The 24,009-nt window shown below is 39.3% G+C and overlaps 2 protein-coding genes across 10 annotated transcripts in view; one reads left to right on the top strand and one right to left on the bottom strand.

The window, feature by feature from the left end:
* The window catches only part of LMBRD2 (LMBR1 domain containing 2), a 48,127-nt gene extending 29,282 nt beyond the window's left edge, over positions 1 to 18,845 (bottom strand). For 2 of the 8 annotated variants that reach the window (XM_082622836.1, XM_082622835.1), the window contains exons 1-6: positions 18,144 to 18,845; positions 8,668 to 8,904; positions 8,313 to 8,410; positions 6,931 to 7,026; positions 3,872 to 4,039; positions 2,741 to 2,951 (exon numbers count right to left, since the gene is read on the bottom strand). In XM_082622836.1, coding sequence (XP_082478962.1) covers positions 2,741 to 2,951; positions 3,872 to 4,039; positions 6,931 to 7,026; positions 8,313 to 8,410; positions 8,668 to 8,841 — 747 coding nt within the window. In that variant the 5' untranslated portion in view covers positions 8,842 to 8,904; positions 18,144 to 18,845. The remainder of the gene's footprint in view (positions 1 to 2,740; positions 2,952 to 3,871; positions 4,040 to 6,930; positions 7,027 to 8,312; positions 8,411 to 8,667; positions 8,905 to 18,143) is intronic. The other 6 variants (XM_082622829.1, XM_082622830.1, XM_082622831.1 and 3 more) reach the window with 6 other exon arrangements.
* A 139-nt stretch (positions 18,846 to 18,984) lies between these two features.
* Positions 18,985 to 24,009, top strand: part of SKP2 (S-phase kinase associated protein 2) — a 32,763-nt gene continuing 27,738 nt past the window's right edge. Inside the window, exons 1-2 of one of the 2 annotated variants that reach the window (XM_082620681.1) lie at positions 18,985 to 19,207; positions 19,716 to 19,987. In XM_082620681.1, the coding sequence (XP_082476807.1) occupies positions 19,164 to 19,207; positions 19,716 to 19,987 (316 nt within the window). In that variant the 5' untranslated portion in view covers positions 18,985 to 19,163. The remainder of the gene's footprint in view (positions 19,208 to 19,715; positions 19,988 to 24,009) is intronic. The other variant, XM_082620680.1, reaches the window with a different exon arrangement.

Raw genomic sequence — 24,009 nt, 5'->3', positions numbered from 1 at the left:
ATGAACTGGTGAAATCCATATTCCTTAAATCTGAAACAACTGAATTTAATACCAACTTTTGAGGGGAACATTATCAAATTTAAATGATCTCCTTTTAATTATTTTATTATCAAATATAAATTTTCAAATATTTTTTACAAAATTCAAAATTTCAAATATATCAAATATAAAAAATACCAAATATAAATTAACTTCCTTTGAAAAATGTAATAATATCCATCACATGCCTAAGGAAATGTAATAGAGTATTATTTATAGGAGATTTACTCCTATATTTTGAATCAATGTCTTCTGCTACAGTTCTTAACATTTTATAAATAAATGCTGAGAAGTCAACATAAAAATTTTCAACCAAAATTAAAGAATCAGTATTCATTCTTTTGTTCATTTATTCATTCACTTAAAAATGGCTGCTGAGTACCTAAGAATCTGGAGGACCAAGGAAGGTGTTACAGGTTGAACTGTGTTCCCCCTAAAATCATATGTTGATGTGTCAAGCCCCAGTGCCTTAGAATGTAATCTTGTCTGGGAATAGGGTTGTTGCAGATATAATTGGTTAAATTATGATAAGGTCATACTGGAATGCGGTGTGCCCATAATCTGTCTGGTGTCCTCATAAAAAGAGGAAATTTGGACACAGGCACACAGGGAGAATATAATGTGAATATGAAGACAGAGATCTATAATACAAGCCAAGGAATACCAAAGACTGTCAGTTAACTACCAGAAGATAGAAGAGAGGTATGGTACAAATTTCCCTATAGCCCTCTAAAGGAACCAATCCTGCTGACACCTTGATCTTGGATTTTCAGCCCCCAGAGCTCTGAAACAACAGATTTCTGTTGTTTAAACCACATAGTTCATGGTACTTTGTTGTGGCAGCCCCAGGAAACTAACACAGAAGCCTCCGCTGAAGAATTCTCACTGTGTTGAGACCTGAAAATGAAATAGGAATTAGCTAAAGAGACTGGAGAAATGAGCATTCCAAGAGTTTGGGAATAGCATACTCAAAGACAGAATAGAGTGCCAACGAATATAAGGGTTAAGAGCAGGGGTCGGCAAACCAGATCCAATCAGGCCCACCATCTGTTCTTGTTTGAACACATCCATTGCTCATTCATTGATATACTGTCTATGGCTGCTTTCATGCTACAGTGATGGAGTAGTTGCGACAGAGACCATATGGCACAGAAAGCCTAAAATATTTACTATCTGGCCCTTTACAGAAAGTTTGCCAATCCCTGCTAAAACATGAACTAGAGTCACACAGTGGCTCTATCACCCAGTAGCCATGTGAACATGGCCAACTCACCCTCTGTGTGTCTCATTTTCATTTATAAAACAAGGTTAAAAAAATCTCCCTTATAAGGTTGTTTTGAGAATTAAATGTATTAATATATATAAAGTGCTTAGAAAGTCATAGGCAAATATGTGACTCTATATACTTGTTTGCCTACATACTTGTTTGCTATTATCATCACCATTATTAAGTTTGAGGAACCAAAGCTGACCAGCATGGGGAAGACAGAGAGATAAGAGAGAGCTAGATGTGGGCCAAATCATGTTGTGGTAGGCCACATTACAGCATTTTGCTTTACTCTAAAGTGAACGAAAGCCTTCAACATAAGGTTTTAAGCTGAAGAATAACATAATTGGAATAGCATATTTGCCCAGAAGAGCAAAATTTGAGGTGACTACCTTTTTTAAAACCAACAACGAAATTATTAAACAGCAAAATTTTATAATTTGTTGTATTTTTTGTGTGTATATTATTGAAATTTATACTTTCAACAACTTTGTGAAGTTGGTTCAAGTCATATGAATTTTACAAGTGAGTAAAGTGAGTAAGTGCCTTATTAAGATTACAGACAGGAAACAAAACTTAGGGACACAAATTCCCATGTATACTGGTCTCTAAAGAGGTTTCCAGACTTGGTGGGATTACTTTGGGTCAAACTTTCAGGAAGATGCGTCCGTCCTTTAATTTCTATTTTCACTCCTACTATGTCACGGTAACCATATAACTTATCATCTAATCTGGGAATCTTTTGAGTCTTAACTTTTAACTATTAAAAGTTAACCCAGGGGACTTACTTGGTGGTCCAGTGCTAAAGAATCCGCCTTGCAATACAGGGAACATGGGTTTGATCCCTGGTCAGGGAACTAAGATTCCACACGCCGCGGGGCAACTAAGCCCGCGCACCGCAACTACTGAGCTCGTGTGCCTCAACTAGAGCCCCCGTGCCGCAAATTAGAGAGTCCACGTGCCACCTAGAGCCCACGTGCCCTGGAGCCTGCACACAACAACAAGAGAGAGCAAACCCGCACGTCACAACTAGAGAAGCCCGTGCACCACAACAAAGAGTCCACGCAGCGCAACGAAAGATCCTTCACGCCTCAAGGAAGATCCCGCGTGTCGCAACTAAGACCTGGTGCGGCCAAAAAAAATAAATAAAATAAAAATAAAAGTTACCTCAAGACAACAAGCATTAACACTGCACTGTTGAATATATTCTCCCTGCATCTCTGTCGGTTAGAAGATGGAGGTGATATCTCATGACGCTGAACTGCCAATAAGAAGTCACTCGAATGGATGAGACATCCTTAATAACTGTACATCACCAAATTTTTATTCTAAAGCCCATCAGTGTGCCAACGACAACAACAAAGCCAACAGTATATCCGAAAGGAGATACACACAACTTGATGACTGTTGACTCCACGGTTTAAAGTTGCTCACCTCCATGACATCTTCTAAAGTCTCTTCTGCATCTGCTTTCTCCGTCATCAATTTGGCTGCCTTAAAATAAGTTTTCATAAGTAGATAACCTCTTTTTGCTCCATTCCAGTATGACCGAGGGATTTCTACCAAGCCATACCCCAACAACAACACCAGAAGAAAAAGACCCCATGTATTTGCAGCAGCTATCCCAATTGTCTGAAGCTGGTTCCTAAGGAAGAAAACATAAGCAGATAGCTGTGAAAGATAAATTTTTGCAACAAAAATGTTAAATGGAACTAGTGTTAAATGTTTTTTCAGAAAACAACTGCCCTACAAGATGGCTCCAATTTTATATGAAAAAATTCGACCTTCAAATCCTCAGCTGCTCTTTTAGTAACAGCAGATAACGTGTTTTAATGAAAAGTTAGAGTGTGACTGCAGAAATAGACTTTAACACAGGAAACACGGCTTCTATTATAGTTAAAATTAGAATCTAGGAAAATTCATGGCAAGAATTATCCTGAAGAAAATATATTTTTCATTAGGTGCTTTCTTATTTAATATTAACCAAGAGAAGCCTGAAAAAAATTTTAAGCCTGAAAAAAATTTTAACTTGTTTTAAGGCAAATGCACGCAAACCTCAAGAATGCAACAGTAAGGATTATCATTGCTACTCCATTCCTAAACTTCTCAGCTCTGACTCTTCACGTATATTATAATAGACCATAAGTATAATACAGATTTCAATTTTATTGCAATGATAAATCCGAAGTTAAAGAGAAATATGCCCTCAAATTATAATCAGAACAAAAGAAAAGTATTCACAAGTTCCAATGAGAAAGAAATCTAGGTATTTAGTCATACACAAAATTTGAAAGTCTATCAAAAAATCATGGGAGTTAATACTTTTAACATATAGCTCTTAGACAAAGCATCAGTCCCTTGTCCAATATGTATATTCAAAGATGTTATTCCATATTTTCCTTCTTAGTAATATATATTATTATGATATTCTTCTGGGGGAATCTATAGAACATATAATGGTAGGTTTCTCAAGGAAATGTTTGTTTACCCGCATATGAGATAAAAACTAATTTTCAAAAATGCAAATGTATACAGAAACAATGTTAAGAACATGGTTTTTCTTACCATTCTAAGTGCAAGTGTGGGTTTACAGCTACATAAATTAAAAACGCTCCAAAAATCAGCAAGTAGGTGCCATAATAGATTGCATTCTCAATCAGCGCAGTTTTGATCTTTCCAGTAATGGAAAACCCTCCCGATCTTGCATATGACTGCATAAAAGGTAACAGAATCCTGGATGATAAGAAAAAAATGATTAAAAAACACTTGACATGTCTGTATAATCTCAAAATACTGAAAATATGTGAATCTCAATTTTAATGTGTGGTTCTTTTCATAAATAAATATGATTTTGAGTAATAATTAATACTGAACCAAACTATAATAGATAGCTGAATATTTTTCTAATATTAAATTTTGGGGAGAGCAAAGCACATTCCTGGGAGCAAAAGGAGGCCACAATGACCAACAGAGAGTACAACAGAATGGGTGACTTACAATGAATCTAAAAAAAGGCCTTTAATGCTTTTATGAATAATTTAGATTGCATCCAAAGAATAATGAGGAATCATTTTCTTTAACGGAAAGGAGACATGATCAAATTTTAGTTTTCTAAGGACTGATAAAGCTTCAACATGGAGAATGTACTTAAATGGAACAAAATTGGAACTATTTAGAGAGGGTAAGGGGTGGTGCTGTGGTAAGAAGAAGGAGAGAAGGGTGGCTGTCAGTATACTGATGTTGAAGTAGCTAGGACGCATCCCAAAGGAGGTGCACAGGAAGTAGCTTTTAGAGTCATCGCCATATCAATGGTACTGAAACAACATCAGTAGATGAAATCTGGAAGTGTGAGTATATAGAATGAGGGGCTTCCCTGGTGGTGCAGTGGTTAAGAATCCACCCTCCAATGCAGGGGACACAGGTTCAAGCCCTGGTCCGGAAAGATCCCACATGCGCAGAGCAACTAAGCCCGTGCGCCAAAACCACTGAGCCTGCACTCTAGAGCCCACGAGACACAACTACTGAAGCCCGTGTGCCTAGAGCCCATGCTCCGCAGCAAGAGAAGCCACCGCAATGAGAAGCCCACACACCACAATGAAGAGTAGCCCCCACTCGCTGCAACTAGAGAAAGCCCATGCGCAGCAATGAAGACCCAATGCAGCCAAAAATAAAATATATTAAAAATAAATAAATTAAAAAAAACAAAAACTGATTTAGAATGAATGAGGAGGAAAGATCTGAGACGGACCCCCTGAGAAATACCAACTTCTAAAGGAAAGGCCGACAAACAGAAGGAGAGACCAGCAAAGGAAACTGAGAGAGCAGTCGAGAGTTACAGAAGAAAACTAAGGAGTATATGGAGCAGAAACCAGGAGAAGAAAGTATTTGAAAGGGAGAGAGAAAACAATAGAATCAAATGCTGCCAAGAGGTCAAGTAAATTAAGAGCCTGTATGTGTGAGTGGAGAAGGGAGGGTAGAAAATACGGTTCAATGGGTTGAGGAAAGGGTAAGCAGTGAGCAAATGGAGACACTGATGCAGACAATTCAAGAAGTTTGGCTGGGTAGGATAAACTATGGTATACTCACAAAATGGAATGTTTTACAGAAATGAAAAAGAAAAGAATACTGAGACATACAACATAGAAGAATCTTCCAAATATGTGAGCAAAAAGAGAGAGGCAAAAAAATACATACTGTATAACTCCATATTTATAAAGTTGAAAAGGAGGCAAAACTAATCTATGGTGATCAAAGTCAGAATCATGGTTACCTTTGGGGAACATAATGCCTGGGAGAGAAGTATGAGGGAAGCTTCGTGGGATACGGTTAATGTTCTATATCATGAACTGAGTACTGATTACATGGGTGTATTCACTTTGAAAAAAGTCAAACTAAACACAATCTGTGTAATTTACTGTACTAATTCATACTCAAAAAAAGTCTCTCTTAAAAAGTTCAGCTGTGATGAGTAGATCATTGAGGGGGAAGATAGAAAACTGGAAAGGGTTCTGATTTGAGACAGTTTTGTTTTGTTTTTAAAGATGAGAGAATTGTACATGCTTGGTTGAAACTGGAAGCTAGAAGTATAAGTAATGAGAGCTGAAGGGGATGGGTCCATATTTCAGGAAGAGGGACTTTTCCATTCTTGGAGGGAAGGAAAGAAAGGATGGGTAGGTGGGTGGGTTTGTTGGTGAGAAGCTGAAAAGAGCTTCCATCTGATGACTTCTTTTTTCACTGGGAGGCAGGAAGTAAAGTCATCTGCAAGGAGAGAAGGCGACTGTTTCTAGGATGTAAGAGAGAGAGAGTCACAAAGGGAAGAGCTGTGGTTTGTAGTGATTGGAAAGATTTGTTGTGGAGAATGAAGAGCAAGCAGACGAGAGAAACAAAAGATGAAAGTCTGGCAATGTTGAGGGCTTAATCAAGTTCAGTGAACATGCTACAGGGACACTACACTCTGCTATGTGATTTTTCTCTTGCAATGTTCACCACCTCCAGTTTTAGAGCTTAGTTACCTGCATAATATCTAAAATGCTCAGTAGGCAGTGGAAAAAGTATGAGTCTGGAGCACAGCAGAAAGACAAAGTTATATCGGGTAGAAAGAAAGATCTGGAATGCATCACAGGTTAATGAAACTATGGCTATAATTATAGTTATTCAGGGAGAGTCAGATAACAAGATGACCAAAGATGGGACCCTAGGGAACACCAACATTTAGGAAATGCGCCACAGAAATGGAGCCCATAAAGGAAATTCAGAAGGTTGGGCAAAGCACATAGAAAGAAAACCAGGGGATAATGATGACCTTAGCAAGAGAGCAGTTTCACATAACAATGGGACTTGAAGAAAACTGCATTGCAGAATGTCCAGAGAGAAGGCAATAACTAAAAGGGAATGGTGACGAGGAGAATTTTTTGTTTCTGTTCTCTATTTCTTCTTTGTTTTTTTCTTTTCATTCCTTTCAAGATGTGAGAGACCCAAATGAGCAGAAAGAGACAGGATACAGACTTAAGGGAAAAAATAGTGACACTTGAATAAATTCTAAAATATGGAAGTTCACTGGAAAAATAATCACTTTTAAAAATTTAGCCAAAATATCAAAAATTTTATCCTTCACTACCACTTACCATGTTAAAAATTGTGATGTCCAATATACTACCCTCCAGAAAACTGGCATGATTCCATCAGGAATATAACTCCATGGCTTGAAACACGGATGTTGGCTATTTAATAACAATTTAAAGTCAATTAATCATAAATGATTACTTACATGAATTGCACAATTAATTTGTGTGTGGCAAAGTTCACTTACATTCGGATTTTAAATTATTGATTCTAATTTGTAAAATTTCATAGAAAACTTAAAATTCAAAGCTGACTGTCGAGAAGACATACAAAAAGGGAATAAAACTGTTTTAAAGAGGAATGCATTTAAATTTTCAACTTTCAGTGTTTTTTTTAGTCATTGAGTAAAAAGAGGACAGGATGTTCTAATAGACTAATAAAGTGACAGTCTTTAAAAGCAAATGCATCATGAAATCAAATCTCTGATTTGGTTACCTTTAGGGTTGATGATTACCTTTAAGATACACACTCACCCCATTTGTGGGGCTGGATATGGCAGGAAGGAGAGAAAGACGTTAGGTGATTAATTCCTAGAAACTGGAACCCTAACTCTTCAGTCATACAGCATATCTCCTATGGAGATAGATGCCAGCATCTATACATAATTCTGTTTGAAGTTTCTGAATATATGTGTATCTGCCCATAGATTCTTCCAGTAATAGTCAGCCTGCTTAGACTGTAAGGCTATCCTTTAGTCCAAGGGCTTCCAACAATCCACAATGGTTCTTCAAAAGGGAATAACAACTACATTTAAAATTTACCCTTATCCAGCTTTGATTAAAAAAAAAATAAAATAAAAGCTGCATAAAGAAGCATGCAAATACCACTTAAAGCACTGGTAAAAGCTATAACCAATATTTGTTAGTTTTTTACTTGGAAGTTTGATATGAATTCAATATAACGTTTTGATAATTTGAACTTTATTCTCAGTCTAAAACTATCATGATATCAAAGGATGTGCAATATGAAAGGAATATCCTACATACAGAATAACCTCCTCACCCTTTATTACAACCTTGTAAATTAAGGCAAATGAGAAAATGCATGCCCCATTGTTTTTGACTGGGGAGAGGCTGGAGGAAAAACAGCTTTTGGAAGTCACTTTCTTAGTAAGGGACAAAAAAAAATCAGGTTTTCTCCAAGCTTCTCATTAGCATCTACTGAAAGGCCTTGTTTACCAATAAATATCTAAAATTTATTTAAGATTTAAACTTAAATAAGATACAAGGTAATTAAAAGTCTATTAGCAAAGGATGAAGAAGGGAGGTGAAGAGAGAATGAGGATAAACTTTTATAAATATAAAATCCAGATGGTAAAAACCGACAAGTTTTAAACAAATTGCCCCCTACAATATTAAAAAAAAAAAAAAGAAGAAGAAAGTACCTTGGAACCGGGGTAGCAGCTGCATACAATCCTGTAATGTTGCTACTCTCAGTAGGGCTCGAGTTTGCAGCAGCATGTTTGCACCGGTTGTATATTGTCTAAAGCAATGAAGGTATGGTTTAAAAATGAAAACCAAAAAGTTACCAAGTACTTAAGGGATATTGAAGTGTATCAACCTATCTACCCAAAAGTACCTTCCTGGCTATGCTTTTTAGTGATCAAATTCATAGAGTAACACTTAAGTTTAAAATATAAGTTAACTTTTACATGACTTGGTTGTCTTAAAAACATATCTCAAACATGCTGTATGACTACAACTGCCTTTTAAATTGTGAAAATCAGTTTCACCTCTTACCGTACTAACATCCAGAGGCAGTATGAAGACAATTAGAAAGCACAGATACCAAGCTAGCAGTGTTCCAACAATTACAAGTCTATGTTGTTTCTTAAAGTCTCCATATCGATGAAGTAGGAATAATGCCAGAAAAAAGACAAAAACAATCTCGAGTCCCAAAGCTGCACCACTCATTATTCAATGTTTGCTCTGATTAACCAAAGTAATTCACATACAGGCCTGGATCATATCTGTAAACTGAAAAAAAACAAAAACAAAAACAAAAAGTGTTAACATAGGAAATGACCACTTGGAAATCTCTTAATTATTTTTTTATTAATGTACTAATAGATTCTTTAGAAAACTGTCAGGCTTTACATTGGACTATGAGTAAGATGAAAAGGATAATTCCTACTCTCAAGTACTTCTGTCTTATTTTTTAAATCATATGTTGAAAATTTCACATAAATTGTATCTTCAGGAAAAAAAACTACTTTAGCAAAAACCACACTAGTTCCAAAAATATTACAAAGTAAGAATACTAGATATGAACAGTTTCAATACAGCATCACTTAAAGTTTGTTCCTTAATATTGTAAGTCCTAACAGAATATTTTCTATTAAATACACTAGTGACTGGATTCTAGGAAATCAGATATTTTGTAAAATAAAGTTTTCTAAGTATTGATAGTCATTACTTAAGATTTTCTAAAAGAGAGAGACTCTTTGGGAGGGAGAGCCAGAAAGGAGAGACCATTTGAAAGTAACGTTTCCTTTGTTTGAAATAGTATTTTTCTTTCTTTCGTCCTAATCTTGTCTAACTTTTGGGACCTGAAATTCTTATTCATTTACTGCTCCACAAAATATACTCAATATACTCATCACTTTCCACCTATCTATACAAATCTTATTTTCTTTAAAGTTACTTCACCTATTTTATAGGCAGAAAAATTTACCAGTGATTACTGAATAAAGTCATACATTTGAAAATATTTTTAATTATAAATGTTGATGATACAGATAGCAGAAAATGGTTTATTTGATGTCTTTCTACTCTTATAAAATAATTTACCTTCACTAACTGAAGAAAATATATGTGCTTTCCACCTCTATAAAATCAATGTCAGGCATTTTTCTTTGTCTATAGATTAACTACAGTATCCCAAGGAATGAATCAACATCTTAACATAGAGAATCAAGATTATGATGCAACCCACCAAAATAAAATAAGGTAGAATCAATAAAATATGTCAAATTAACAAACATCTCCAAACAAAACTAGTTATTAAAAGAATAAAGAAATTTGGGTACTTTAACAGGCTAAATTTAAACTTACATAAGAAATCCTTCTATATGGAATATCACAAATAAAAATCACATTTAATAAACTACTTCATTATTTCTTTATATTATTGAAGTAGTTTCTTTCCATTCCTCTGTGGATTTCAACCAATATTTTCATTCTTAAATATCTAAAATTGAACCCCATTTGTCACTCTCTATCACCATATCCTGCTATATTTTTCTTGAAAGCACTTATCCACCTGATATAATGTATATTCTTTACTGTCTCCCTGAAAACACCCCCCAACACGCTCTCACACACACACACACACACACACAGACTCCATGAGAGCAGAGACTTGACTATTTTATTCAGTACTGTACCCCATGTCTCTAATAGTGTCTGGCATACAGTCGCTATTCAAAAAATAGCTCTTGAATGAATAAGCCAATGAATAAAAAACATTACTGTATGCTTTAGTATAAACACTATTTTTTATTCCTGCTGACTTCAAAGGCAATGTAAAACTCTTGTTATTGTCCTCAAAACTAATTTTACAAATACTTATTACAACTCAAAAGGCGTAGAACTCTGCTCATTACTACTACTCAAAATTTCAAATTTCATTTTCAGAGAAACAACTTGTACCATCACAATAACAGTGAGTTAAATCTTATTTATTTATTTATTTATTTGCGGTACGCGGGCCTCTCACTGCTGTGGCCTCTCCCGTTGCGGAGCACAGGCTCCGGACGCACAGGCTCAGCGGCCATGGCTCACGGGCCCAGCCGCTCCGCGGCATGTGGGATCCTCCCGGACCGGGGCACGAACCCGTGTCCCCTGCATTGGCAGGCGGACTCTCAACCACTGCGCCACCAGGGAGGCGCTAAATCTTACTTTTAAGTCAAGAATAGATTAAGTGGTTAGGTGACAGCTCGATGTAGAATGTGCTGATGAAAACTATTACCATCTTTAAGATACAGCTTTTTTAAGAAAAAATCACTCAATGTGAATTTAATATAATTATCATATGAAAATCCCTTTATGGTTGGACCTAGATATTTATTTTGCCTGAAATTGTCCAGTGCAAGGAATATGACAACCATAGAAAAAAGAATGAATATCAGAGATTAGCAAGGAAATGCTAAGGCATGGCAGAACCATTGATGGACTATTACTTAAGTATAAGAAATGATATTTGTTAAGATTATTCAATAACATTAGAAAACTACCATAACATTAACTGAAAAACTAGATTCACAGATTTTTACGTAAATAAGAATGAATGAACAACAATGAAATATGTGGAAACATCGATAATAGTTACATAATAAGATTATGGATATCAGCAAACAACACAATCAGTTATAAAACAATCAGTTATAAACTTGCTGCTAGTTACTAACTTTTTTACAACAGCTGTCAGTTTTTCAGTCTGATTCATAGTCAGTACTCTTAAATGTTATAGTGAATAAAAAGAATTATGGATCCTTTATTCTAGTATAAAGAAATGATTTGGTTACATCTCTTCCCATACTCAGTGTATTCGTCTCCTATTGCTGTTGTAAAGAATTACTGTAAACTTAGTGTCTTAAAACAACACCCACGTGTCATAGCTTCTGAAGGTTAGATATTTCATAGTTTCTGTGGGTCAGATGTCTAGGCACAGCGTGGCTCAATTGAGTTCTCAATATTGAAATCAAGGTGTCAGCAGGGGCTCCTTTCTGGAGACGCTGGGGAAGAATCCATTTCTAAGTTCCTTCAGGCTGTTGGTAAAATTCAGTTTGTTATGGTTATAGGACTGAGATCCTCATTTCCTTGCTGGCTGTCAGCTAGCATTTGCCCTTAGTTCTAGAGGCTTCTTTCTAGTCTTTGCATGCAGCCCAATATACCTCAGAGCCAGTAATGGCTTGTCAAATCCTCTGCATGCTTGAAATTGCTAACTTTCTCTTCTGCCCTTTGCTTGAAGAAAGCTCTGCTTTTAAGGGTTCATCTGATCTCATTGGGCCCACCTGGATAATCTAGTCATATTTACTGGTTCCACAGGGATTAAGGCATAGATATCCTTGGGGGTCTATTATTCTGTTCATCACACCATTTATTTCAGTTCAAACTGAACACTTGTTGCCTTGTTATGACACAAGGTTAGGCCTAGGGGATCCCATGAAACTAGAAATGAAAGTTGGGACCTCCCTAACGTGAGATGAGAAAATAATAGTTTTAAAGTACATATCTTTGACCTTGTACCTAATTTCAAATAAGGAATTTTTTTTTACGGTCCAGAATGATAGTAGCTTCCAAGGTTCCTTACGAATTCCTATAGCCTGTTTTAGTTGTTTCAACTGAATCATTTTCTGTTCAAAGCTAGGGGTGCTGTATTCTCCATCTGATTTAGTTATTTGTATATTAAATTCATAAAATAATTATCAATTAAAATCTAATAAAAATAAAGATTGGACAACTCAAGTTTGGTGTATTAAAAAAAAAAAACTCATTGCCAGGGTGGTCAGCAATTTGGCACTATGTATCGAAGAACTTAAAAAAGGTATATATCCTTGTGGCCCTAGCAACACTTCTTCAAATAACTTAGAGAAAAACCAAAATGGGAACAAAGATTTATCTACAATATTATTTTTCACAGCAGCATTATTTAAACATAAAAACCTAGAAACAATTTAAATGTTTGTACTAAATAGTTCAGCAAGTCTTAAAAATGTCCACCAGTCTCACTGTTGTCCCTTACCTTTTTGACAAAAGCAGCCAAGGGTTTCATAAATCACTAATCCCGCTAACCTGGCCATGACCTATGGGAGCAGGGATCTGTGTCTGAGTCAAGGACCACCTAACAGAAAGACTCCATTACAGACAATGATTAAAGGGGCCCACCAGATTCCTCCAGCCCAGAAGAAAGGTGAGATCCAGAGGGACACTATAGAGATGTAAAAAGGGGCATGGGTGGGATCTTAGGGAGTATACATAAGAAACGCACATATATGCATGGACAAATATACATCAGAATGCTAATAGTGGTGACACAACGTAGTTAAGAGATGACTTCTATTTTCTTTCTTGCTCTTTCTTTGTATGTGTGTGTGTTTACTTTCAAATGATGTGGGGTTTTTTTGTAATTTTAATACTATTTTAAAATCAGTGTAGTAATATGAAAGTAAAACACATAGCAACTAGACAATGAAAAATTTTGCTGTAGTGTTACCAAGTGCCTAGAACTACAACTATTTTAAAACACAAATGTTTTATTATATTACGGTAAACCTGGGTTTCAAATCCCAACTCCATTTAATAATTGTGTAATTGTATGCAATTTAAGCTGCTGAATGAGGATATATGATCACCTCACACAGGTTGCTATGAAGATCAAGTGAGTTATAAAAGTAAAACGCCAAAAGGAGTTCCAGAGTAGGTCTTCACTAAATGCTAGTTGCTAATCTCCACCTCCTTCATACCGTGTGCTTCCAGAAGATAACTAGTTGCCTCAATGGTCTCAAAGCAGAGCTTTACCCTAAATGGTCTTCCCCCGCAACCCCCAAAAAACCATGAATGGATGGATACCAAATGCTTTTTGTTTCTCATTCTCTGTGGTTACCACAGCTTGGACCCACACTCATTCCTATAAAACAAAAAATGATGTTCATGTTCATAGAAATTGCTCCCCTTGCCTCACCTGACAAAGTGGGATTACCTCTCTAGGTCTGTAAGATAGCCCAAACATCCCTTCCTCTGTCCTTTGTGCTCTGTCCATTGTGAAGAGATAGAACACATCTCAAAGCCATGTCACGAAGGTACACTTGACACACCAATGTCATATAGAAAGACAATGCCATTCTTCTAGGCAAATGATCAAAATGGAGGTGAAGCAAAATGGATCATTTGCTGAACTGTAACGATGTGCAGCTATGCAAAAATATACTTGGGGGCAAAAGGGCAAATATTCCTTTGACCATAACAATGGTCCTTCTAATGCTATTCTTTATTAAAATAATGTGTTTAGGCTAAAAGGCAAAAATAAAACAAGAAAATGCTAAAATTTGGAGGCAAATCCAAATTTAGTTCCATGTGATTAGAAATGAAAAAGAGGCATAAAGCTATCATAGGTGGGCATTAACACCACAGCAGCAAAAGTAGATTTTACTTAAAATTAAAATGCCAATTCATTCACTCATATTTTAGTACCTAATATGCAGGCAGTCTACCTTTCAAAATATCAGTTCTGAAAGTTTTAAACATTTAAAATCCAATTCAGTCTTTTACCAGTCATCAAGATATTATACAATAATACTACCTTCAAATGCCTTTCATAATTAGTTTGCTAATGTTACTGACTTGGAGTACTATTTCCTGAGTATTTAATGGTTGATGATAGTTTTTCAGGCTAAACACACTTTAAGTAGAAAATTTAGAGGTTAAGATCATTTTGGAATCTGAAACATCCCAAATATTTTCAAAAAAAAGGGGGTGGGGGGAGAAAAGAAAAAGACAGGAAGAAGGAAAGATTGGTATCAATTGAACAAGAGAACAGGACAAAAATTTTGCCAAAACCTAAGATTCTGAACTGAATTAAAAATTTCCGACTAGAACCTAATGATTCATCAGACAGACTGTGTTAACTTAAATATGTATCTTTACTCAGACATGTGAATAAAAACCAGGAGACAACTCGAGATCCAAATAATGAAAAATCAAAAGAATCAGAACTAGATGTAAATAATGAAAATCAACAATTCTTTACCACCAATCAACATTTAAACCTTCCAAAGGTAATCATTAATCCCATGTTCAACGATTTCAGGTATAGGGAGAATTCAGCTTAGGATACAGATAGAATACCACAAAAGAATGTAACTCCCACTCTAAAAATGCAAAAAAGGCATAATATCTTTTGAAGCCATCTTAAAAAATGAGCTGAGTTGGCAAACCAACCAGGTGAAGTGAATTCCAAAGAGCAACAAGCCTTTTGAAGAAAGATGGACATATACAAACTGTTCCACCTTTGGCAAGGCATGAAAGAGGTAGCAACCAGTAAGTAGGCAAGAAGAAAACAACTGGAATTGTAACAGATCCTTAAAGATTTTAGGTAAAGAGATTATAAGACTTACTTTGGTAATTAGAAAATAATCTTTAGAATCCTTCCTAGTAACAAAATAATTTTTTAAAAAAACAAGTAGTTAATATTTTGTGTGAGTTTACTAGATTCCAAGCATTGTGCTAGCGCTTAACATGCTGTATCGAATTACACTTCACAGCCCAGTAAGAAAGGTTAGTATCCTTGTTTAGTAAAGAAGAAAATGCCACAGAGAGGGTGGGAACTGGGATTCAGAGGCATCCTGACTACAGAGCCAAGCTCACAATTAGGATACCAGAGTCTCTGCTCCAGTCCAGACATACTTTCTCAATGCAATTTAGACTGTTTAAATCATTTCTTTTGCTCAGTTTTCACTTGTTCATTTCATTTCAATGAACAAAGTAGAAATGTTCTCCTATTAGTTATTTCTTTATATATATAAAGACAATGCTAATAAAGTCATGTTTAATATAGAATTTAACTAAGCCTTTTTAACTTTGCAGGTTTAAGGCTGCCATAACTTAAGGATAATATATGGGGAAAGTAATCTACATGGGGAAAGTAAAAAAGAAAACAGAGCATATCAGAATTGGGAAAGAGCTCTTCTGTTCTTGCCCCAATCTGCCCATTATAGAGTATTAAACTGCAGAGAACTACTTTAAAAAGTAGATCTTTTAGATCTACTTTAAAATTCATTGAGGGGCTTCCCTGGTGGTGCAGTGGTTAAGAATCTGCCTGCCAATGCAGGGGACACGGGTTCGATCCCTGGTCCAGGATGATCTCACATGCCGCGGCGCAACTAAGCCCGTGTGCCACAACTACTGAGCCCACGCATCACAACTACTGAAGCCTGTGCACCTAGAGCTCGTGCTCCGCAACAAGAGAAGCCACCGCAAGGAAAAGCCCACGCACCACAACAAAGAGTAGCCCCCGCTCGCCGCAACTAGAGAAAGCCCGTGTGCAGCAACAAAGACCCAGTGCAGCCAAAAATAAATAAATATAATAATAAATAATAAATAAAAATAAAATTAATTGAGGGAAAAGGAATCTTTTGAAACTTGATTAGCAGATAGAAACTTCTTGCTATGTAACTGTTCTTAGTCTTTTGTTCACCTAAGCTAAATAACATAAAAAAACACTAACAAATCTTAAGATTTACTTCATGCTATGATGGAACTAAGGAAAAAGCACATCACACTTCTATTTAAATAGAATCTCTTTTGTCACATTTGATTTTCAAAAAGAACAATAATATACTACTGAATATATATATATATACATATAAGCTATATACATAGCTTATAGATGAATGTAATTTCTAGTCCTTTTTGGCCTGTCCTATGCCCTAATATTGAATATGCTGTAATTAACTATGCTCTTGCCTCTTGTATGAGAAACATTTTCCCAATTTAGAAAGTCACTTTGTACTCTGAAACTTCTAAAGAGTACTAGAAATTACTCACTCTAATGTCATTTGCAGACATAAAAAAAAATGTAATTGATTTGTCCTAGATACTGATCTAGTAATTCTACTTCTAGAAATATGGTATACCTCTCTCACTAAAATGGGACATGGGGCGTGCTGAGTAGATTAAAAGAATAAAATTAATCAGGAAAACAAAATAATCCACATCAGTAGCAATCATAATGCAGTTCTTGAAAAGACCAAACAGCAACCTCTATGTAGCTGGTAATCTCAAGTCTTCAATGGACACAATTCCTTATATTAAAGTACCAATTTACCAAGTTAAACTTTTACTAACTATATTAAGAGAACAGCCATTATTAGAAGGAATGCAGAAAAAAATTATTCCCATTTTAGTAAGCTAAAATATTTCTGCTGCCAGAGCAAACTGTTAGTGAAATATCTATTCTACAATTTGAAGACTCTGATTTTCCAAGTTGACAGGCTCTCTCTGAAGTCCTATAAAGGACCTTGTGCCCACTAATTCAGACATTTCAAGTATTCTGAAAACTAGAAATGTTCCCTAGCTCTCAGGCTAAATCCTAGTATGAGGGTATTTCTTATCTTTAAATTTAGAATCATCCCATCTGTTAGAACTTCCTATCTATAAGATCTCTATCTAAAGTGGCCTCTCCCAATTACTTTATACCTCAAAACTTTGTTTATTCTCATCATGGTATTTTACATCTTTTTTTCTTGTTTGTTCTTTCTCCTCCATTAGCTTATAAGCGCCCTCTGTCTTGTTCACTTTCCTGAAGGAGACTATAATTTTTTTATGTTAAAAATATTTCCTCTGAGTTGCAATTTTAAGGGAAAAGGATGTAGATTTCAAGCGAAGGTAACTGCTTAAAGGTCACTTTATGTAAAAAATCAGAACACTGCATTTAAAAATATTTTCCAGGTAACATTAGTTTAATGAATTGTGAACATTCAGCCTCGTATTCTTCACCTGGTTTCAATCAGACTCAATCTGTGAACAGATCCCTTCTTTACACCAATTTCACCTAGTTTCAGGAACAAACTAAAGGTTCATGAATGCTTTCCTCTGTCAAAAGGTGGTTATTTTTCAAGCTAAGCATCAAGCCTGAAACAAGCACGTACCCAAACAAGGGAGGTTTAATTCCAGTGTAAATCGAAGCTTTTTTTTTTAAGAAAAAAAAAAAAAGCCCCTCAATTTTTTTAAAGTAGTGGTTATTTTTGAAGCTAAGCATCAAGCCTGAAACAAGCACGTACCTAAGCAAGGGAGGTTTAATTCCAGTGTAAATCGAAGCTTTTTTTTTTAAAGAAATAAAAAGGCATGCTACACAGCATACTTACGTAATATTCTAATATATTTATGACGCTGGGTTGCTTCCTTCTGAACCTTATACATCCTCTCCATTTTTATTAGGGTTGGAAGTTATTCCCCTATCTCTCTTCCACTGTTTTCCTAGGGTCACAGTTACAGTACAGTTTGCATAATGCATTTCGCACGGTCATCGTACCCGGACTACGGCACTCTCTCTACTCCAACCAGCTCCAAACTCTTCTCCGCGGATAGAGGGTAAAAGCAGCGTGCTTTCAGGAGGCGAGGCAAACGGAAAGAAGCCGGTTGAGAGTGAGCAACCGAATGGCTTTGCTGGCGGCGCCTAGCGTTGCACTGAAAGCCCTTTGCGAACAATTACTCACCTTATTTGTTCTCATGTTATTTAGCATGTATGAGCCTTCTCGAGGCTGCAAGGGGATGCTCAGCGTTGCCACTGCACACAGGAACCACCGTGATCTCCTGCTGCCCTAAAATTAAACCGCCGCCTCTCTTCTAAACCGCGCGTTCGTCTACAAAGCGCTTTCACACGCGTTATCCGATTTGACCCCGACTCCAAGCCTGTGAAATGAGCGTCGCTTGCCACAGTGCCTATTTTACAGATGAAGAAAGGATCCTGTCCACAGACCTAGTGCTAAGGGCCGCCCTCTCCCCGGTGGAGAACGCAGCTCCGGGTAGCGGGGCGAGCAGGTGTGACGCCCGCGGCCGCAACCTCTCACCTGGTCGGCGGAGCGGGTCACCGCCTCCACTCCGCGGCCGGGGACGTGGGCCCCGCGGCGGCGGCCTCTCTGGGTCTCCGGGGTCCCTCTCTCTCCGCCCGCGCTCCGCCCCAGACCCCAAAGTGCCTCAAGCTCTCCCCCTCAGGCTCACCGCCCGATCTCCCCGGACAGCGTCCAGAAGGACCGGGAAACCCCGCGCCCGCCACAGCCGTCCAGGGTCTGGGACCCACGCTCCCTGGCGACGGCGGTGGCGGTCACCTGAAGGCCTGCGGGTTCCGGGGAAAGGAAAACCCGTCCCCAATCAAGCAGCTGACATTTTCCAGTCAGCCGAAGCACCGCCCGCTTCCGCTTCCCCGCCTACGCTGTGGGCCGTCCGGTCCCGTAGCCGCGGGGGGTTGTGGGTATCCTGAAGGCGGGCAAAGCTATAAGGAAACGAAGTAGTGGCGAGGCCCCGCACTACCAGGCAGGGCAGAAACTACAATTACCAGCAGGCAGCGGGGCCGCAGACGGCGGCCGCGGAGGAGAGCGGGCAGAAGAATTCTGCCCGCGCGGCGGGGATAGAACGTTGATAGAGTTCGCGGGTCTAGCTGCTGGGGGCAGGAGCCGCACGCAGTGCGCCGCCGCGCGCCAACGCGGGAATCCAGGAGGCGGGCACCTCTGCAATTAATGCACGCATTTAAAACTCCCGAACCTGCGGACGCCATGCACAGGTAAACCGATTGCAAAAAGGGGCAGACATGAATGGACCGTCTTAACTCTTTTAGGCCGCGAATTTTGCTACTTGCTAATATTGTTAGTAATGCTGTAATGTGAATGGTTGCTTAGCCTCTTCTCTGGGAAAACGTGGATGGGTGGATGCTTTAGCGCGGTGATCAGCGTGCGATTTTATTTGGCTTCCCTTATTGGGCTTTCCGGCTGCTGTTTTCAATCACTGTATGATTGCCCTCCCTCTTTCCTTGTCTGTTCCTTCCACTTTAAGAAATTCTTGAGGCCTTCTGCATGATCGTAAATCGAAAAGACTTTTCGATGTGTTCGATTTGTTTGGTTATTTTCTCTTTTATTCTTGGGAACTCGCCGCCGGCGCGTAGAAATGCAATTCAGTTAGCTGCTGTGAAAGTTTTCTGCAGTGCATAACTTGCAGCTTCCTTCAGGCCTACCTTGGAATTATTTACGGGTGTGTTTTTGAAAGGAACGTGGGGCTATTGTGCGTTTCTGCAGGAAACACCTCCAGGAGATTCCCGACCAGAGTAGCAACGTTACCACCAGCTTCACGTGGGGATGGGATTCTAGCAAGACTTCTGAACTGCTTTCAGGCATGGGGGTCTCCGCCCTGGAGAAGGAGGAGGTGGACAGTGAGAACATCCCCCAGGAACTGCTTTCAAACCTGGGCCACCCGCAGAGCCCCCCACGAAAACGGCTAAAGAGCAAAGGGAATGACAAGGACTTTGTGATTGTCCGCAGACCTAAGCTAAATCGAGAGAACTTTCCAGGTAAGGTATGAGGGTAAAACTATCAGTCCAGTAGGTGGTGGATTAAACTATTTTGTTGGTAAACCTTTGTTCAGGGGCCTTTAGGATGGGGCCCTTTTAAAATTGCTGAATTCTGAAGTTATTTTCCAAAGAAATGGGACAACTCATTGTCTCTGAAGTTTACAGAAATGTTGGTATGTGTATCTCTTAAGGGGCACGACCGACTTTTAACCCATGAAAAGACACTCCATACTTTTTCTTTAGGAGGGACTCTGCCTGCTCAAAGGCCAGCTCATTGCCACTGACAACTGGGAACAAAGCGATGATCCTCTAGGATTCTTTTTGTTTATATTCTGCTGCTCTGTAGCCCTGGTTGAGCTTTTTGCCATAATCACTTTAGTTATTTGTCAAGGGGCTGCTAACGTGAATGTTGAACTAAGGGGAGGAGACTTATCTTCCCAGGTCCATTCCCAAGTGGGATTCTTCTGGATGCTCTGTCTTCATTACTAACCATGTTATCTGTTCAGTTCCCCAACCCCAAAACCTGAAGGTTAGTCAGATTCCCACCATCCCCCAACATCCAACCAATCATTGAATCTTTCCCTCTTGTCTCCTAAATATTTCTCAGGCTGTCATCATCTCTTGCCTGATTACTGGAATGGACTCATAATTCCAGCCTTATCCTCCCCAGATCCATCCCCCAGAGCTAGAGTGAACTGATTAAAATGTAGAACTCACCCCATCATTCTGCTCTTAATAGCTCCCAGTTCCCAGGCTTCTCAAGCAGGTGAATAAATGCCTCCCAGAGTGGATCAGAGCCCCGGGAATACTCAAAGCCATAGGGTAAACATAGTGCATTGACCCGGGGTTATCAGTTTTTCTTGTTGGCAAGCCATGTAAAACATTAATTCAGCAAATATTTGCTGAGCACATTCTGTGTGCTAGGCATTGTTCTAGGTGCTGGGGATACAGCAGTGAGCAACACAAAGCATTTCTACCCTCATGGAGCTTCTGTTCTAGAGAGAGGATGAAGTAAACATAAATCTGGTGTGTAGTATATGAGAATAAGTGCTATGGCTAAAAACAAAAATAGAACAAGCCAAGAGGGATTGGAGGTCCTGGGGTGGGAAGCTGGTTTGCAGGATATTAAGGGAAAGCCTCGCTTGGACAGTGAACTTTAAACAAAGGCTTAAAGGAGATGAAGGAATGTGCCATGCAAGTATCTTGGAGAAGAGAGCCCCAAGCAGAGGGAGCAGCTAGTGCAAAGACCCTGGGGCAGAGGAATGTTACGTTTGTTCAAGGAACAATAAGGAAGCCATATTCCCAGAGTGGATGAGCAAAGGGGAGAGTAGTGGGAGATGGGCTAGAGGTGCTATTGAGCAGAGTTGTGATGTGACCTTTTAAAAGGACACATTGATGTGTTGAGACTAAACTTTGGGGAGTTGAGGGTAAAAGCTTAGAGACTTGTCGAGAGGTGTGGGAGTAGTATAAGCAGCGGTCAGGTTCTGGATAGATCCTGACATTAGAGTGGACAGACTTAAGAGACTTTGAAATTGTCTGTAGAAGAGGTGATCATAGTCCAAACTGACATTGGGTGGGTCATGATGGAGAAGAAAAGACAGGGTCAAGAAATAAAGATGAAGTCTTGCAGAGCCAAGGTAAATAAGTATATTCCTGAATTCCCCCATCTGGCTTTCTTTGAGGACGGTTGATGGGTTGGTTGGTTGCTCGCTTGCTTTAAAAACAAAAAATCTGGGCTTCCCTGGTGGCACGGTGGTTGAGAGTCCGCCTAACGATGCAGGGGACACGGGTTCATGCCCCGGTCCGGGAAGATCCCACATGCCGCGGAGCGGCCGGGCCTGTGAGCCATGGCCGCTGAGCCTGCGCATCCGGAGCCTGTGCTCCACAACGGGAGAGGCCACAACAGTGAGAGGCCCGCGTACCGCAAAAAAAAAAAAAAAAAAAAAAAATCTGTTTTTTTGGCTTTTGACCTTTTCTTTAGGGAAAGAGAACCTTCAAGTTATGAGGATCTATATTTGGTGTTGGATTAATTAGAAAGGCAGTGAAGGATCGTGGTGAAGTCAGGCACATCTGGCTTCGAATCCCAACTGTGCTGTTTACCGAGCTTGGGAAGTTGTTTGAGCTCTCATTGTGAAATGGAATAGTAATACCCGCTTCATGGGTTACTGTGAAGATGAAATGAAAGAGTATACATAAAGCCCTTAGCATGCTGCCTGCACATAACACTCAACAAGTAAATCCAGTTAATTTGGTGGACAAAATGACACCCAGTTGAGAGGCTACTTCACTTGTCTTTCGTCCTTAAGTGCTGTTCGCCTGACCCTGTTCACGTAGATCTTTTTGCTTCAAAATTGAATGTCACTGCTATTTTTAGTGTCTGGAATGCAGCAGGAGCAATTTGGTGCTTGACTAACCAAATGTGGTGAAAGACACTTCCTGCTAAGATGAGCAGCTTTTGATGACTTTGTCCAGTGCTGATAGCTTCTGACATGGAGTGCTTGCTGTGTGTCCTTCCACATTCACACACACAGGTGGAAATACAAATGACATTTTTAAAGCAAGGCATTATGGAAACAAGACAGAAGACCAAGGGATGGCTGCCGTCTTCTAGGAAATTGCAAGTCAAATTGAGGAGAAAAGAGAATACATAGTAAGAGAAGCTCACAGCAAAAGATGGCAGCTCATGCACTAGCAGCTGCTGAGTGGTTCAGGCAGCAGATGCTCTAGGAGGCCAGAGGGAGGGAGCCCCTTGTGCCAGAATGACCCAAAGCTTCCATGATGATCCCAACTGGACGTAGACACGCTTCCTCCTTCTACTCAGCAAAGCGGAGGCTCTGAGAAAAGAGAGAAGGATCTGGAAATGGTCCAGTCACTGAGTCTAGACTGTTAAAATTGACTTCAAAAATATATATTTATCTGAAGTGGGAGAAAAAGAATCGTGAGTTTTATGTTTGTTGTGACCTAAGAGAGAGGCAGGGAGGGAAACCAGTTCTATGCTGTGTCTGTGCGTGGCATTACGCACAGGAGAGATTGGTTAATTGGTGTGGAGGGAGAGGGGCAGAGCTGGGGATGCAGGGGGAGGGACAGCTGGTGTAGAGGGTTCCCACTGGGCCTCCAGTGGTGCTGGATCATCATGCAAGCGAGTGTTGTCTGCAGTTGTCGGGGACAGGTGGCTAAGAGCGCTGCAGGATTCGGCTGGAACAGGCCACACCTGCTTTCCCTCGCTATCTGATGCCAGTGGCCCTGGGCTGTGTGAGTTGTTCTTGGTTCTTCCCTCGGCAGTCTCTCGTTTCTGCCGGCCCCAAGCCAGGCTCACATCTGGTGACTAAATCCTCTTCATCTGTTTAGTTTGGAGGACGAAAACATTGTGGCCAACCCATACCAGGACAGGTCTGATTGACCTCTGGGGTGAGTGTAGAAGGAGTCGGGAGGAGGAAATGGCCCAGTGATGAGGTCAGTCATGGACAGAAAGAGAACAACTGCATTTTATTCATGGTTGTTAAATGCCTGTCCTGGTCCCCTGCCTTCTGCACCCCCCATCTCCCCACCCCCGACCTCCCAAACAGGGCACAGCCATGGAAACGCTCTTGAACTGATTTGTTGATCAGCTCTCCCGTGGCTGTTAAACTGCTTCAGATTCCAAGCCCCACAGTGGCTTTCAGACTGGAGACTCCAAAGTTTAGAGCCTGCTGGTATCCCCAAGGGAACATGTTCAAAGTGCAAAATTCCAGAGATTCTGATCCCAGAAGTCCTGCCTTGAGCCTGGGAATCTGCTTTTCAGTATCCCCAGGCAAACGTTGTTCCTCCTTTCTCTCCCTTTCTTTCTTTCTTTTTTGTTTTTTAATAACCAATAAGAAATATATTTTACATTGCAATGCTGGGTGTGTATCTGGAACCAAAATTTCACAAAACTAGATTTCTCCTTACTAAGATATTTCCTATTCTCTTCCATTCCATTCTTTCAAAGCAATGCTCATCAGATAAATTGATTTCATGACTCACCAATGAATCTCAGCCCGCAG

The sequence above is a fragment of the Mesoplodon mirus genome (genome assembly GCF_964341445.2).
Source record: "Mesoplodon mirus genome assembly, chromosome: 5".
In the NCBI taxonomy this organism is placed as follows: Eukaryota; Metazoa; Chordata; class Mammalia; order Artiodactyla; family Ziphiidae; genus Mesoplodon; species Mesoplodon mirus.
The sequence above is the reverse complement of the archived record's forward strand: the minus strand, read 5'-3'. Positions and strand labels throughout refer to the sequence as shown.